General features: G+C 41.5%; 2 protein-coding genes across 5 annotated transcripts in view; one reads left to right on the forward strand and one right to left on the reverse strand.

The window, feature by feature from the left end:
- PGS1 (phosphatidylglycerophosphate synthase 1) overlaps window positions 1-1234 on the forward strand; it is a 50018-nt gene extending 48784 nt beyond the window's left edge. For 2 of the 3 annotated variants that reach the window (XM_020966027.2, XM_020966026.2), the window contains exon 10: window positions 484-1234. The gene's annotated coding sequence lies outside the window, so the exon portion shown is untranslated. Of the gene's footprint in view, window positions 1-394 lie in introns of all 3 variants that reach the window. The other variant, XM_020966028.2, reaches the window with a different exon arrangement.
- DNAH17 (dynein axonemal heavy chain 17) overlaps window positions 95-13621 on the reverse strand; it is a 224254-nt gene continuing 210727 nt past the window's right edge. For both annotated transcript variants that reach the window (XM_020966020.2, XM_078155824.1), the window contains 7 exons: window positions 9787-9978; window positions 5586-5765; window positions 4986-5168; window positions 4070-4252; window positions 3118-3261; window positions 2245-2470; window positions 95-576 (listed from right to left, as the gene is read on the reverse strand). In XM_020966020.2, the coding sequence (XP_020821679.1) occupies window positions 329-576; window positions 2245-2470; window positions 3118-3261; window positions 4070-4252; window positions 4986-5168; window positions 5586-5765; window positions 9787-9978 (1356 nt within the window). In that variant the 3' untranslated portion in view covers window positions 95-328. The remainder of the gene's footprint in view (window positions 577-2244; window positions 2471-3117; window positions 3262-4069; window positions 4253-4985; window positions 5169-5585; window positions 5766-9786; window positions 9979-13621) is intronic.

Raw genomic sequence — 13621 nt, forward strand, 5'->3', positions numbered from 1 at the left:
TTTCCCTTGACTGCTGGGAATTGGTCCCCTTACCCCAGGTAGCCTATTTCTGGTGGCTTTCAGGGCTTGAGCAAATGCAAGTAAATAAGACAACTAATTGGTATTAATACTTTAATCTGATGCCCCATCTCCCCAGTTAATACAGATGTTCTTTGCTAAAAACAACTTGATTATTTAAGGGAAAAATAAAAAGCAAAACACCAAAAACCCACATCACCCCTGTTTAAAAAAAAATATAAGTTGTGAGTTTCTAATTCGGAATTGTGGTTAGGCCATTCATCTGGCACAAGAGGTTTATGGGCAGCATACATAGAATCCAGGGAGAAAGTTAAGCCTGTAAAAGCAATGCAACACCTGCTAGAATCCACTTAGCTGCCTTTTCTTTGGTCTTTAGATTAAAGGTCCAGACATAAGTGGGCCCACGGATTCGGGTTTTGTAGACAGGACATTCATATATGTTCTTGGTGTCCATACGGTCTACAGGAATGGCTTTGATGAAGATGACGGGCATGGGTGGTGTTAACTCCTTCAGCCGAGCTTCTGCAATGACTCCACTTTGGGTATCCCAGCGAGCCCCTGCAATCAACAACGTGGCTCAGGCTCAGGGCCTGTGTGAAGGCCGTTATTTCTCATTTGGTGTGCTGGCAATAAATCAGGGAAGGGGAGAAAGGGAGAGAGGCCTGGTATTTGCCCCTTCCTGGCCTTGGAGAAGTGCTTATGGGACACAAGTCTTGGCTCCTGCAGGGTAGAGGCTTTTTTCCAGAGCCTGAACTGTCACAGAAATAGCTAAAAATGGAATTTGCTAAAAATAGGGTTTCATAGGGGTAATTACGCGCACGTTACAACTGACTCGCATATCTCACTATGCACTCAGGAACTGCTTAACACAAAAGCTTCAGATGAATGAAGTTCCTTGGGTTTCATCTGTTTAAAACTGTGGTCTTTCCAGAGCCTGATCCATCAGCCTTTTCTTTGCTATGGCAGGAAATCACAGCTCTAGCTGAGTATCATTGGAGACCTTCATACTTAATGTCTGTCTTGTGTGTATATATACATTCTACATATATAATTTATATAATTTTATATATATATATACACTCTATATATGTATGATATATATAAAATTATTAAAGAGATATGCTTTTAACTAAACCATTATTTCTACTCATCCTATTTAATGATGTTTATATTTCCTGCCTGAAATTCCAAAATAAATACTGACAAGTGGTTGCAACTGTGCCTTTCTTCAATGATGTGAGAAATGGGGAGTCCCCTCTGCTCCTGTTGGCATTACACTGACATTTCCCCAGAATTAAGGGATAAAATAAAATCAGTCATTCATCAGTTGGTGGGAGGGAGAAGGTGAGGAAAAGGTTTGGGCAGAGGGTGTAGAATTTTTGAAATTCAGCTCAACGAACTCCAGGGAGTGACCTACCCAACCTCCCTCTCCTCCCACATGCCTTTTTAGAGAAGCTTGCACACAGCCCCTCTCCCTTTAGCTTCTTTGTTTTCCATATGCATGGAAAACTTTTTGGAAATTAACTTTAGAAGAGGAGGGCAGTTAACCTGTATGCTCACTTTCCTGCAACCCTTTTGTGTCAGGGGAAAAGACACTTAAAGTCATCACTTGGAAGTCACATAAACTTATAATCCTGAGCTCCCTGACCTTTCAGAGCCTAGAAGGACCTTTTTCCTTATTGCTTTTCAAAAGGTTTTAAATCAGAAGGTTTTAAACATTCTTATAAAAGGGTTGCATTTTGCAAGAGGCAACATGGCATAGTGTCTAGAGAGCTAGCCTTGGAATCAGAAAGACTTGGGTTCAAATCTTGACTCTGATACATCCTGGCTGTGCTGCACTGGGCAGGTCACTTAGAACTCTTAGGGAGGGAGCTAGAGAGAAGGTGCTGATGTGCATTGGTAGAGGAAGTAGCTTCCTGGAAACTTTCTATGCTAATGAAATACCAGGCCTCTTGCAAAAACAAATAAATGAATAAATAAACCCAAGCCATACAGAATGGTTTCTGTCTCTTTGGTCCTATTGGAGTGTATTCTCAGAATCATACTTTCCCTTTTCTGTCCACCTCCAAGTCATGAATCAGACTGCATCTACTGAAAGCAGCATTCACCCTTCACTGCTTCCAGAGCCCAACTTTGCATGATTCCTTGCTGAGAGCTACATGTCTCATCTGTTTGAACTGAGTGGAACTCTTAAGAGTTTTGTTAGGTTGCTGGGACCCTTTTTACCTTCCATAAAGAGGCCATTCACATAGGCACCTTCCCTTGGAGGGGCAGTCATGTCGTCCTTGGCTTTCTTGGTCACTTCCACAGCAAGGCACATCTTATCCAGTGGCCACTCATTCTTCCTGGCCATGGACTGCATGATGGCTGTGAGGAAGGACTGGGGATTAAAGAAGCCAGCCAGCCACACTGTCGTGGGCAGGGAAAAATCTGTTGTCCAAGCCTCAAGTTCCTGGAAGGAAACATGAAAGGACACTTGTGAATAACCAGCCCTCAGCCTCTGGCCTCACTAAGCAAAGGGAATGCTAGAATGCTTCCTTCCCTTGCCTTCCAGCCAGAGAGCTGAGAGGGCTTTACAAATAGCAATCAATGAAGCTCTGCTGCCTTCCTATGTATGACGTAGGTTTACTGTTTGGCTCCATTTTAAATGAGGGAACGGGAAGAGAAGGGTCAAGAAGGGACTTACTTAACGTTGGAGCCTAATTGGGTTAGATGTTCCAACCCAAGACACTCAAGTCATCCTGCTTGGTGCGGCAGGAGACTCAACCCTGTACACACTTCACTCTGTCTACCCTTGATCACATTGGGAATATCTCACGATATTCATGTTGGCAGAAACTGCTCTCCCTTCATACTTGTTTATTTTATTTTTTAAAGAGGAAATGCTTCCATTGTTACAGGAAGCCTTGAGGGTTGTGGGCCAGGCCCTTCCTGCCATGTAATGACAAAGGGCTAAGATAACTGTGGTTTTGGAGACTTTGGAGGGAAACTGTTTCCCTCCTCAAGGCCTCTCCTCCTAGCAGGCCCTGGGAGTTAGAGCCTTTAGAGATCCTTCATCCTGGGCCAAGCAGAGAAGCTGGAGAAGAAGAAACTACTCACCCTGATCCGAAGAATCAGGTCAGCATACCAAGCTGCCAGACCCATCATGGAGGGGTAAGCCCGAGCTACCCATGCCTCGGGCACGTTGTCATAAAATAGCGAATTGGAAAGTTCTTCCATGTCTGTTGTTATGGTTAATTCCCCCTGAGGAACCCAGGTAGAGAGAGGCTGATGTCAGCCATTTTCCCCAGTTCTCATCATCACATGTATTGTGAATGTGACAGAAGGCTGACCTGTCATTTCACTTGACTGAAGGTGAGTGTATCCTTACTTTGCTGTGGCAATGGAGCCACGCAGATCTTATTATGAAGACTAGTGTGAGCCTGGTAAGTGCCTAACTACTATATGTACATGTTCTGTTTCAGAAATGGAAGGAAGGAAATAAGCATTTATATAGCACCCACTGTGTGCCAGTGCTGCGCTTTTTATATTTTTTTACAAATATTGTCTCATTTGGGCCTCCCAACACCCCTGTGAGGTAGGTGATTTTATTATCCTCCCTTTACAGTTGAGAAAACCAAGGCGAACAGATTTATGTGACAGGGGTCATGTAGCTAATAAATTCGAACTGAGGTCTTCCTGACTCTAGGCCCAATGCCCTAGCCACTGTACCATCAGCTGCCTCTAATGATTGCACTTATGGCAAAAGGGGAACCCTAGACTGCCTAGAAGATCAGTGACCTGCTGGCTACAGATTATGGTGGGCTTCTAAGTTCTCTGACTATTCACTTGATCCAGTTCCATAGTATTTAAGATACAGGTCCATGTAGAGAGCACTATATTAGGGAGTGATGTGAGGGAATGAGATAGTAACTAATGGGCCTGAGATAAAGCTGTATCTTTTAGGGACTTGGGGATTTTGTTTGTTTGTTTGGCAGGATAGTGAGCCACGCCTGCCATGGGGGCTCTTTTCCCTAAGCCACATCTTCACTTCCACTTCATATTTTTTTACCTTTAATCCCAGATTCAGCTCCTTCAGTGAACGGCGCATTTCATTAGTCAGGATGTTCATTCTCTCACATTCTTGAAAGGCTACTACCACATAGGGTGTCTTTTCAGGTGCCTTTGACATGATCTCTGCCATGTTAAATGTCTCTGGGAGCTTCTCAAGGATCTCATCCAGTACAGATTTGACCTGCAAAGCCCCAACATGTCTCCATTACTGGTAGCTTGTCTCTAGGCCAGAGAGTCTTTGGTTTGTGTTATTTAATTATAGTTGTGAAAGTAAAAAAACAAAAAACACTTCATGTCTTCCTATGTGTAAGGTCAGCATTCTTGACCAAAATATCTATGACTCAGGGCTCCTGAAGGAAAGACAAGGATAGGCCTAACCTGGGTGCTGCCAGAAGGTGGTTGGTCCTTTGGGGTTCAGCTAAAGCAGGATGATATTCTCTATGCCTTTTGTAATCTTTAGGGTTTGGCAGGTTTCAGCAGAACTCATGAAGAGGCATTTGCATGATTTTTTTCTTTTAAAAAATTTATCTCAGTCCCAATTCCTAATTATCAAGGATCTCTAGAGGTTGCTAATGTTTCCTCATTTATATAGCATGAAGTGAGAGACCTTGAAGGAAGAATTCTATAGCAACCAGCTTTTGGGCTTTTTGTGATTTGAGAACCAAGAAGTCAAAAGTTTCTTATTTGTCCTTTACTTCAATCTGCCTGAAATATTTATTTATTTATTTATTTAATTTTATTTTTTTAGGCAATTGGGGTTAAGTGACTTGCCCATAGTCACATGGCTAGTAAGTGTCAAGTGTTTGGTCTGAGGTCGGATTTGAACGCAGGTCCTCCTGACTTCAGGGCCGGTGCTCTATCCACTGCGCCACCTAGCTGCCCCTGTCTGAAATATTTAACTAAAAATTTCTTGCCTTTTCCTCCCGAGACACTCCCGTCCCTCCTCCTGTGTCAGACTCTTTGGGCTGCATTTCCAGAACAGTTCGGAATAGCTTCTCAGAGGTGACCGTCAGAAAGCCAATTTCTGCATTGGGGTGCAGACCATACAAATAAGGACTTTCAGGCGGCAAGTTTTCATCTATGTATTCATGGTAACCCTGGGGGAAAAAAAAAGATGTTAATAGAATTTAAGAAAGGGATGCATCCCAAAACAGGAAGATGCTGGGAGACTGATGCAACTAGACAATGTCCCTCACGTTAATAAACAGTTTTTGTATGTGATCTTCTCAAACGCTGGTTCCAGCCTCTTCACCAGTCCCAAATCCCCATACCATTTATGGTTGCTCCCACTTCCTCCCCTGCTACAAGTAGGAAATTTCCATTCCCTCTTACGGTAGGATGCATTTCAGATCTTAGGTTATTTTAGTTGCCTTGGTTCTTTGCTCAATTATTGATATTCCATTTATATTGAAAGGCTCTTATTAGAGAGCCCACCAGAGTGGCATTAACCTTTTCTGCTACCATATTGCTTATGTTTAATTTGTTAGCCATCCTTGAGGAACTTGGCTACTCACTTTGTAATCTAAGTTGGGAGGGATCAAAAATCCAGGGGCCAAGAACAACTCTCCTTCCAGCATTTCTGTTCGAATGTATTCTTCCAGGTATGTCCGACAGAGCCGGCGGTCCCAGTCATCTGTGATGTGGCCTCCGTACATAATTTCCCCGAAAAGGTAGCGTAGATCATCCCATGGCACCTTAGGAGAGGCACAGAGAGGTCAGGAGAAGAATGTTCACTTTTTCCCTACATATTTAATTTTCTTTGTAATTGGCAGTTAGAAGCTTAATCAATGTTTGTTAATTGCAGCATCTGTTCTTCTCATGGCTTTTCACTTTCTCTTTAAACTAAGCTGTCATTGTTCTTCCTCTTTCCTGTCTGTTTTACCAGCATCTAGAGTAGTTGCTTGCTTGCTTTCCTTATTTCCCCAAATTTGAAATTTTGGGGGGTACATACAGTCTTATTTTCCCATTGAACTCAGGGTTGCTATTTTCTATGTATCATCCCAATTCTGTACATAGCTGAAATACTTAAGCAATGAAGGGTTCCTAAATGTTGGCCTTATGAGATATGGAAGATTTCGGCTATCTTTCCTGATTACTGTTTTTCCCCAAGTGCATCTCAACTCCAAAGGGTAAGTTCAATGCCAGGAATTAGTTGAGTGAGAAAGTGTAACTGAGTGCTTTACTAGCAAAAACAGTCAGCCCCTGTGGGGAGCCTAAGAATTTTTATAGGATCACAGATTTAAAGCTGTCCTTAGAGAGGTCACTTTTTCATTTTAAAGATAAGGAAACTGAGACACAAAAAGTGAAGTGATTTACGCCCACTGGGCCAGTGATACAGTGCCCTCTTCTCTTCCCCCGAAACCATACATGAGGATCCCTATGATTTGCTTGACTTAGAAGAATCACAATATGAACATTATCTATGTTCTGTTGCATTTTTTACTTTGTTAAATATTTCCCAATTACATTTTAATTTGGTTGACAGTACAATGCAGGGCCAAATGTTTGATATCTCTGCTCTAGGTTACACAGCTAATAAATGGCAGAGCTGGAATTAAATACAGTTCCCCCCAACTAAATCAAGGGCTCATTTCACTACATGATTTTTCCTGAGTAGATTGCAAGCTCTTTTGAGGAGAGGGAACTTGATGTCTATCTACCCTAGTATCCAGCTCATATAAGGTAATTAATAAGTGTTTGTTAAGTTTATTTTGTTTAAGTGAAGGAGCAGAGAAAGCACCAGGTTGGGTATGAGGCCAGTCACTTGGGAATTTGGGCATCAAGTGAGGCCAGTGCTAGATTTGTGCTCTGTCACCAGAGCCAGTACCTGAATGTCATGCATCCAGTATTCTCAAGTTATGATCAAAGCCCAAACGAGAAGGGAAGTGAGCTGGTGAAGGATTAAGCAATGAACATAGGTAGAAAAATGATAAAGTAGGAAAGAGAAAAAGTGATTTTTAGTGTGGGTTTTGATGTACATTGATCTGTCTAGGGCCCATTTCCTTTAGTTTTCTGGGTCACTTTTACCTGATTTTGATACCTTTTTTTGGAGGGGGGAGATTGAGGAAGTTGAAGGTAGAGAAGTTAAAGCTCATAAGGTGCTTTAATTAAAAAAAAATCCAACATCTTCCTGCCTAAAATGTATTCCTTTCTAATTCCTAAAGAGAAAGCTGCCAAACAGGTAAAAATCTTTTCTTCTAACTAAAAGATGATTCTAAGTTTTTAGTAATTTTTAGAAATTCCACTTAGAATCTTATATATGAAAAAGACCCACCCTTTCTCTGAAAGTTTTTTCCAGGGTCCCCACAGTACCATGCTTTTTTAGAACAGACATGAATATCCTGCATCAGACACTAGCTAGCTGTGTGACCCTGGGTAACTCAATTAATCATTGTCTGCCTCAATTTCCTCATGTGTAAAATGGAGATAATAATTATATACCTACTACCTTCCAGGGTTGTTATAAGGATAAAATGAGAGATTTGTAAACCTTAAATTGCTATATGAATGCTAGTTATTATTGTAGCTCATTTCTGCCCACTAAAATTCCTCATGGGTAGGCTGCTTTAACAAAAAGAGAAAACAAGACTGATTTTTGGTTCAGTTTTTTTGTGAGGGTATTACTGTGAAATTTCTTTTCCCTGGTAATGTAAATGTGAGTAAATTACATTAGAGCTTTATGGAGATCTATAAGCAACTCTAGACTGGGGTAAAGAAATGACTGAAATTCAGAGATCCATTCTTACCCATCATTAGTGATTTCTCTATCCGGTAGACTGCTTACAAATCAGATGTTACTGCTTCAACCTCCTCTCCCTGCCCTTGCACACCCCCTAGTGGAGGCCTTGACCATGTGTGGCCTGATATTTCGACTATCTGCCCTTATTTCAAAGAAAATAAATGAGAGTAAGCAGGTGCTAAATCGGGGGTGGCATTTCTTGGGAGGTACTCTTCTATTCCAGATGAAGCATTTAGATTTAAAATCTCAGCCTCAGTGATGGTGTGAGATTCTGAAGTGCAAATTTGTACGAGCGTGAAGGCCTGACTTTCCTTGAAACATACTGTAGCTCTTAACAAGCATTGCCCTGCAGTATAACTTCAACCACCGGGGGTGCTTTGGGGTTGGTCTTGAGCCTCAATGCTGAATTTCTCCTCAGTCAATGATCTTTTTACAAACAGCACTAGGAGCTGTCATCTTGGTTTCTCTTCTCAATACACTCTAGCTGTCTTGGACAAGGATTTTGGTTTTTCTGCTTTTAAGTTGATTTCAACATTTAAGAATGATTTCAAACAACTTCAGCCATCATTTATTGTCTGCTTTGGCATTTATAAAAATGTTCATATGGGGGGGGGCAGCTAGGTGGCGCAGTGGATAGAGCACCAGCCCTGGATTCAGGACGACCTGAGTTCAAATGCGGCCTCAGACACATAACACTTACTAGCTGTGTGACCCCGGGCAAGTCACTTAACCCCATTGCCTAACACCCCCCCCCCAAAAAAAATGCTTATGTGAAGGGTTGTACTTTTGTGCTAGGGGAGAAATGAAGATGAATAGGATGATCCTTGCCTTCATGGAATTTAGAATCTAGTAAGGGGTGTGACAAAACTAACTGATGTACGTTAAATGAATTTTAAAAGGTACAAACCAAGTACAGGGTGGGGGAAATCATTTTTGATTGGGAATCATGATAAGCTTTATGGAGGCTGTGAAATTTGATAGGTAAGAATCAGTAGAAGGTAGAAGGAGGTGAGAGAGCCTGCAGGAGTAGAAACCAGCATGAGAACACTATGGAGAATGGCACACCTGGAGGAGAGTACTGAGAATTATAGCTGGAAAGATGATATCAAGTTGCAGATCTTAAATCTAGGCTAAGGAATTTAAACTTTTGGCAATGGGGAACAACTCAAGGGTCTGAGCAGAGGAGGAATGTGGCTACATCTAGGCATAACAATAAATCTGACACGAAGGATGGTTTTGAAGATAGCAGTAAGTGGGAGCAATTGCGACCTGATAGGTAGCACTAATGCAGGCAGGTGGAAATTTGTTGTTGAATTGTTTCACTTGTGTCTGGCTCTTCATGAACCCATTTGGAGTTTTCTTGGCAAAGCTACTGGAGTGGTTTGCTGTTTCCTTCAGCTTATTTTACAGATGAGGAAACTGAGGCAAACACAGTGAAGTGACTTGCCCAGGGTCACACAGCTAGTGCCTTAGGCCACATTTGAGCTCAGTAAGATGAGTCTTCCTGACTCTAGGCCTGGCACTCTATCCACTGCACTGCCTAGCTGCCCTGTATTAATTAGAGTAGTGGAAATGGAAAGAAAGTGATGAGTAGAATTTTTTTTTCTCATTAGGACACAGACTTACTGCAGAAAATCCCATCAGCCAGATACACCTGGTGAGTATCTCCCTCACAATCATTGTGTATCCTAGGGTAAAGACACCCTTAGGATTGCCATGTGGCCTGGTGTGTTCAGGAAAGGGCAGGAGCATTTTCAGGAACCAAGGGTCACACTTGTGCCTTCTGCTTTAAGCTGCCCTATATAGCTGCGTTCCTAACATGGGACAGGGCTTGCCCTGATGTGGTGATGTTAACAAAAAGCTGACATGAGGAGAGAGAACAGGCATATAGATAACCCACAACCTCAGGAAGGGAAAATTGATTTTGTTATCATCACTGCATGTGAGTTGCTCTTCTCAGGCAAGCCTTTCTTTACCTTGGGGTTTGCTTCCAGGTAATTATAAAGAACACTGATAGAGATGGTTAGGTCTCCATTGTTGAAAGGGTATACCCTATTCCAACCTTGAGCTCCAAATTTACGCCTCTCTGCCACCACAGCGTGGAAATAACAGAGGGCAAATAGTATACATTTAAATTCAATTTCCTTGGTGCACATTTCCAATGTATCCTAAGAAAGAAAAAGATAGGTTAAAAAATGCCAGATACCAAGTTTTCATTCTATAGGTTTGGCTAAGCCACCCTTCTATAATAAAATTTCAACAAGGAGAAAGAATAAAGGAGGTAGAATTTTGCTTGAGAAGGGCATCAGTTATTCTGTTAGTAGAATCTTGGCCTTTACTAAGAAACTGAATGATTTGCTAATTGCCAAGCAAACCTCAGTAATCTGTCTAATTGAGGGTGAAAGATGGGATGACCAGTTTAAAGCAGTCAGTGAAAAGAATGAAATAAAGACTTAAAAAGAAGGTACATTCTTATTATTTTCAAGTACATAGAATAACAAAATTCCAAGCAGTGATCAAGCTAAGAACTCCTTCATGTACCTACCTCCCAAAGTTGTTGTGAGGTTCAAATGGAGTAACACTATATAGGTGCTGGCTATTATTATTGTTATTGTTTATCATTATTGAGCAATTTTTGCATGTAAACAATATGCCCTAGTGCTTTAAAAAGTTTGTCAAAATGAATCTAACATTTTATTAGTGTAATAATTGTTTTTGCCTTTCTTTTTGTATTTCCAGTATGAACACAGTGCCTGGGTGCTTAATGAATGCTTGTTGCCTGACTAATAAAACAGACTATGTGTTTGGCTTAACTGAACCTTTAAAAAAAACTTTTTTTTTTTTTGGACTCTGCAAAGCTTAGACTTAAATCCAGACCAGGACAACCCATACTCTTCCCTGCTCCTCCCCTCCCCCCACCCCTCACTGAAAAAGCCAGAAGACTTGGGTCCAGTTGTGGCTCAGTCATTGGCTCACACTGTGGTCCTTGAGCAACTCGTGGATTTGTTTTGTGTTTCAATTTTCTTCTGTTGAGAATGATGGAGATGGACTAGATGATCTCTGAGGCCTATTCCATCTCTGACTTTCTGTGATTCTCATTTAATACCATCCAGTGTAGTCTGAATCATTAAGGTTTTACTGAGTTATCATTATTAAGTGAGTTGGATTCGTGGCTACTGGAACAAACATGAGTATTGTTGGAAACTGATAGGCTCAGTCTTGTGTTTCCGAGGGGCAGAGTGAATGCTAAAGTGCTCTTGAGTTGGATTTCTCCCTAGGAAAGTGAGAAGGCAACAGAAGCATCTTTGTACCTCAGTTACCCTCCAGCCTCCTTCCTTTTGAACATGAAAACAGAGCTGGGGTCTCTAAGTTTTGGTTCCAGGGAAGTGAGGGTGACCAGTTCTTCTCAACCTCTAGCCCTTCTTTCCCAAAGCTCAGCTTCCTGCCTGAAAACTCCAGGAAATAAAGCTAAGAAAGCAAGAGAGAAAATGACCAAATGGAAGAGGACGGGCTTGGACAGGAAATAAATGTCACTTGCCAGCTCCAAACAGAAGGTTATAGGAAAACTAATGGGGGTGGGGGGGATTACAACAGTTTACAGAAGGCAAAGCTTTTTTTAACCCATGAAACACAAAGAATAATTTGATTCTGTGTAACAGGAGACACCTGAAGACTATGTTTGCCACTCTATCCACTCCTTTATTTTCTTCTGGGCTTCTGAGACACACCAAAGAGCAAATCCAGTATGAGAAGTCACAAACTGTTTATAGATAATAGACAACTTCATTTGGGTGACTTTGCAGAAGTTTATGAAGCAGAGAGTCCTGGCTGTTGGCATAGGTCTGTTTTTACAAAAAAAAGGATCACACAATATGGTTAAGGCGTGAAGACGCCTAAGAGCAAACATATTAGGCAGTGGGGAAATGAGAGATTGGTGAGCATCTCTAGCCATCTTATTAATTTCAGATCTTTACATCTCAACCCTTGAAGTGATAATTAAAAATACTCAGTTCTTTAATCAAGCAGAGAATTCATTCATAGGATTTAGAGTTGAAAAGAACTTAATTCTTTCTAAGCTCTAATTCAGTTGATTGAGTTCCTTGAGAGCAGGAACTGTCTTTTGCCTTTCTTTAAATCCCCAGTGCTTAGTACAGTGCCTGACACATAGAAGGCATTTAATAAGTGTTTATTAACTCACTCATTGACCCCCCTCCCCCATTTTATAGAAGAAGGAATGGAGACCCAGAGGCTCCCCCAAAGTCATATAGGGAGCAAGATACAGAGCTAGGATTCAACTCCTGGAAATAGGATTAAATTTTTACAGATAGAAAGGCCAGAGGCCTAATTGAGCAACCCCTATGCCCCTGTCTTACTGATAAAGACACTGAGGCCCAGGGAGGTTAAGCAATTTGTCCAAGATTACGTAGGTACTAAGTGTCATATTTCAACTCAGGGTCTTCATTTGTCTAAGCACACACAGGTACTAAGGGTTAGAGTTGGGATTTGAACCCAAAGCCCGTGCTTCTTCCACTGTAGTGAGTTGTCTTCCTATTTATTCCACACATTTATCGAGGGCCTCCACTAAGAACTGTGGGGATCCAGAGAAAAACAAACAAATAAATAAAATAAAAAAGCAGAAGGATCTTATGACAATTGGGACCATAAGCCCCATGAAAAAGTAAGTGACAATGGGAGTTAAATGACAATTTAAGAGACATCAAAATGTGATCAGTTGCACAGTGAGTGGCTGGAAGAACAAATGCTATGAATTCTGAGGAAGGAGATGTTAATGTGGGTTTGAATAGCCAGAGAACTCTTTATGGAACAGGTAGTATTAGGCTGAGCCTTAAAGAAGGTTCATAGATGGAAATGAATGGTATGCCATTCAAAGTGGGGTAACATCACAAACAAAGGCACAGGCAGAAATGTGCTTAGTATCTTCAGGAGATGGACTAGTGTGGCTAGAACACAGAGGGAGATGATTTTGGAAGGGCAGGTTGGGACCAAATTGTGGAAGGCCTTGAACGCTAAGCTAAGTAATGTGGAATTTCTCTCACAGACAATACAAAGCCGTTGAAAGTGTTTTGGCAGGAGAGTGGTAACTTGATCGAATAAGTGTTAGAGAAAGGCTGGCAACTCTGAGCCCAAATGGAGGTTCTCATTAGAGTTTTATCATAGGATCATAGAGGAAGGGTTGAAAGGGGCCTTAGAGGCCTTCTATTCCAATCCCCCTATAGCACAAGTTCGTCATTATGCCCAAGACACACGTTGTGAGATGTCTGACTTGGAGTCTGTGGCCTTGGAACAAAGTGAAGCAAACTGTTGATTGACAGTCAATCAACAAACATTTATTAAATGCTCCAGAAGAATTTATACTTTATCCTAGAGTCAAGAGAGAGCTACTATAGTTTATTGAGATAGGGAAGTGAAATGGTCAGATCTTTATTTTGGGAAAAATCACTTTGGCAGCTGAGTGGATGATGGATAGAGAGGTGGAAGACCAATTAGGAGGGCATTGCTAGAGTCCAGGCTCAAGTAGGGTGCTGGCTTTAGAAACAGGGAGAAGGGGATGAATGCCAGTGATGTGGCAGGGGGTGGAATTAACAAGCATTGGCAAGTGAATGGATATGTAGGGTAAGGAAGAAGAAAGGTAAAAACCCTGGAAAATGAAGACAGTGATGACTTTGTTGGAAATATGGAAGGTCGGCCTCATTCCAATAACCAGTTGAGCTGATCAGATCAATCCCAGCTAATGCCCACCATTAGTAGTCTCCCATCTTCAAATATGAATGAAGGATAATAAACATATAT

The sequence above is a fragment of the Phascolarctos cinereus genome, unplaced genomic scaffold (assembly GCF_003287225.1).
Source record: "Phascolarctos cinereus isolate Bilbo 61053 unplaced genomic scaffold, phaCin_HiC Scaffold_5;HRSCAF=322, whole genome shotgun sequence".
Classification (NCBI taxonomy): domain Eukaryota; kingdom Metazoa; phylum Chordata; class Mammalia; order Diprotodontia; family Phascolarctidae; genus Phascolarctos; species Phascolarctos cinereus.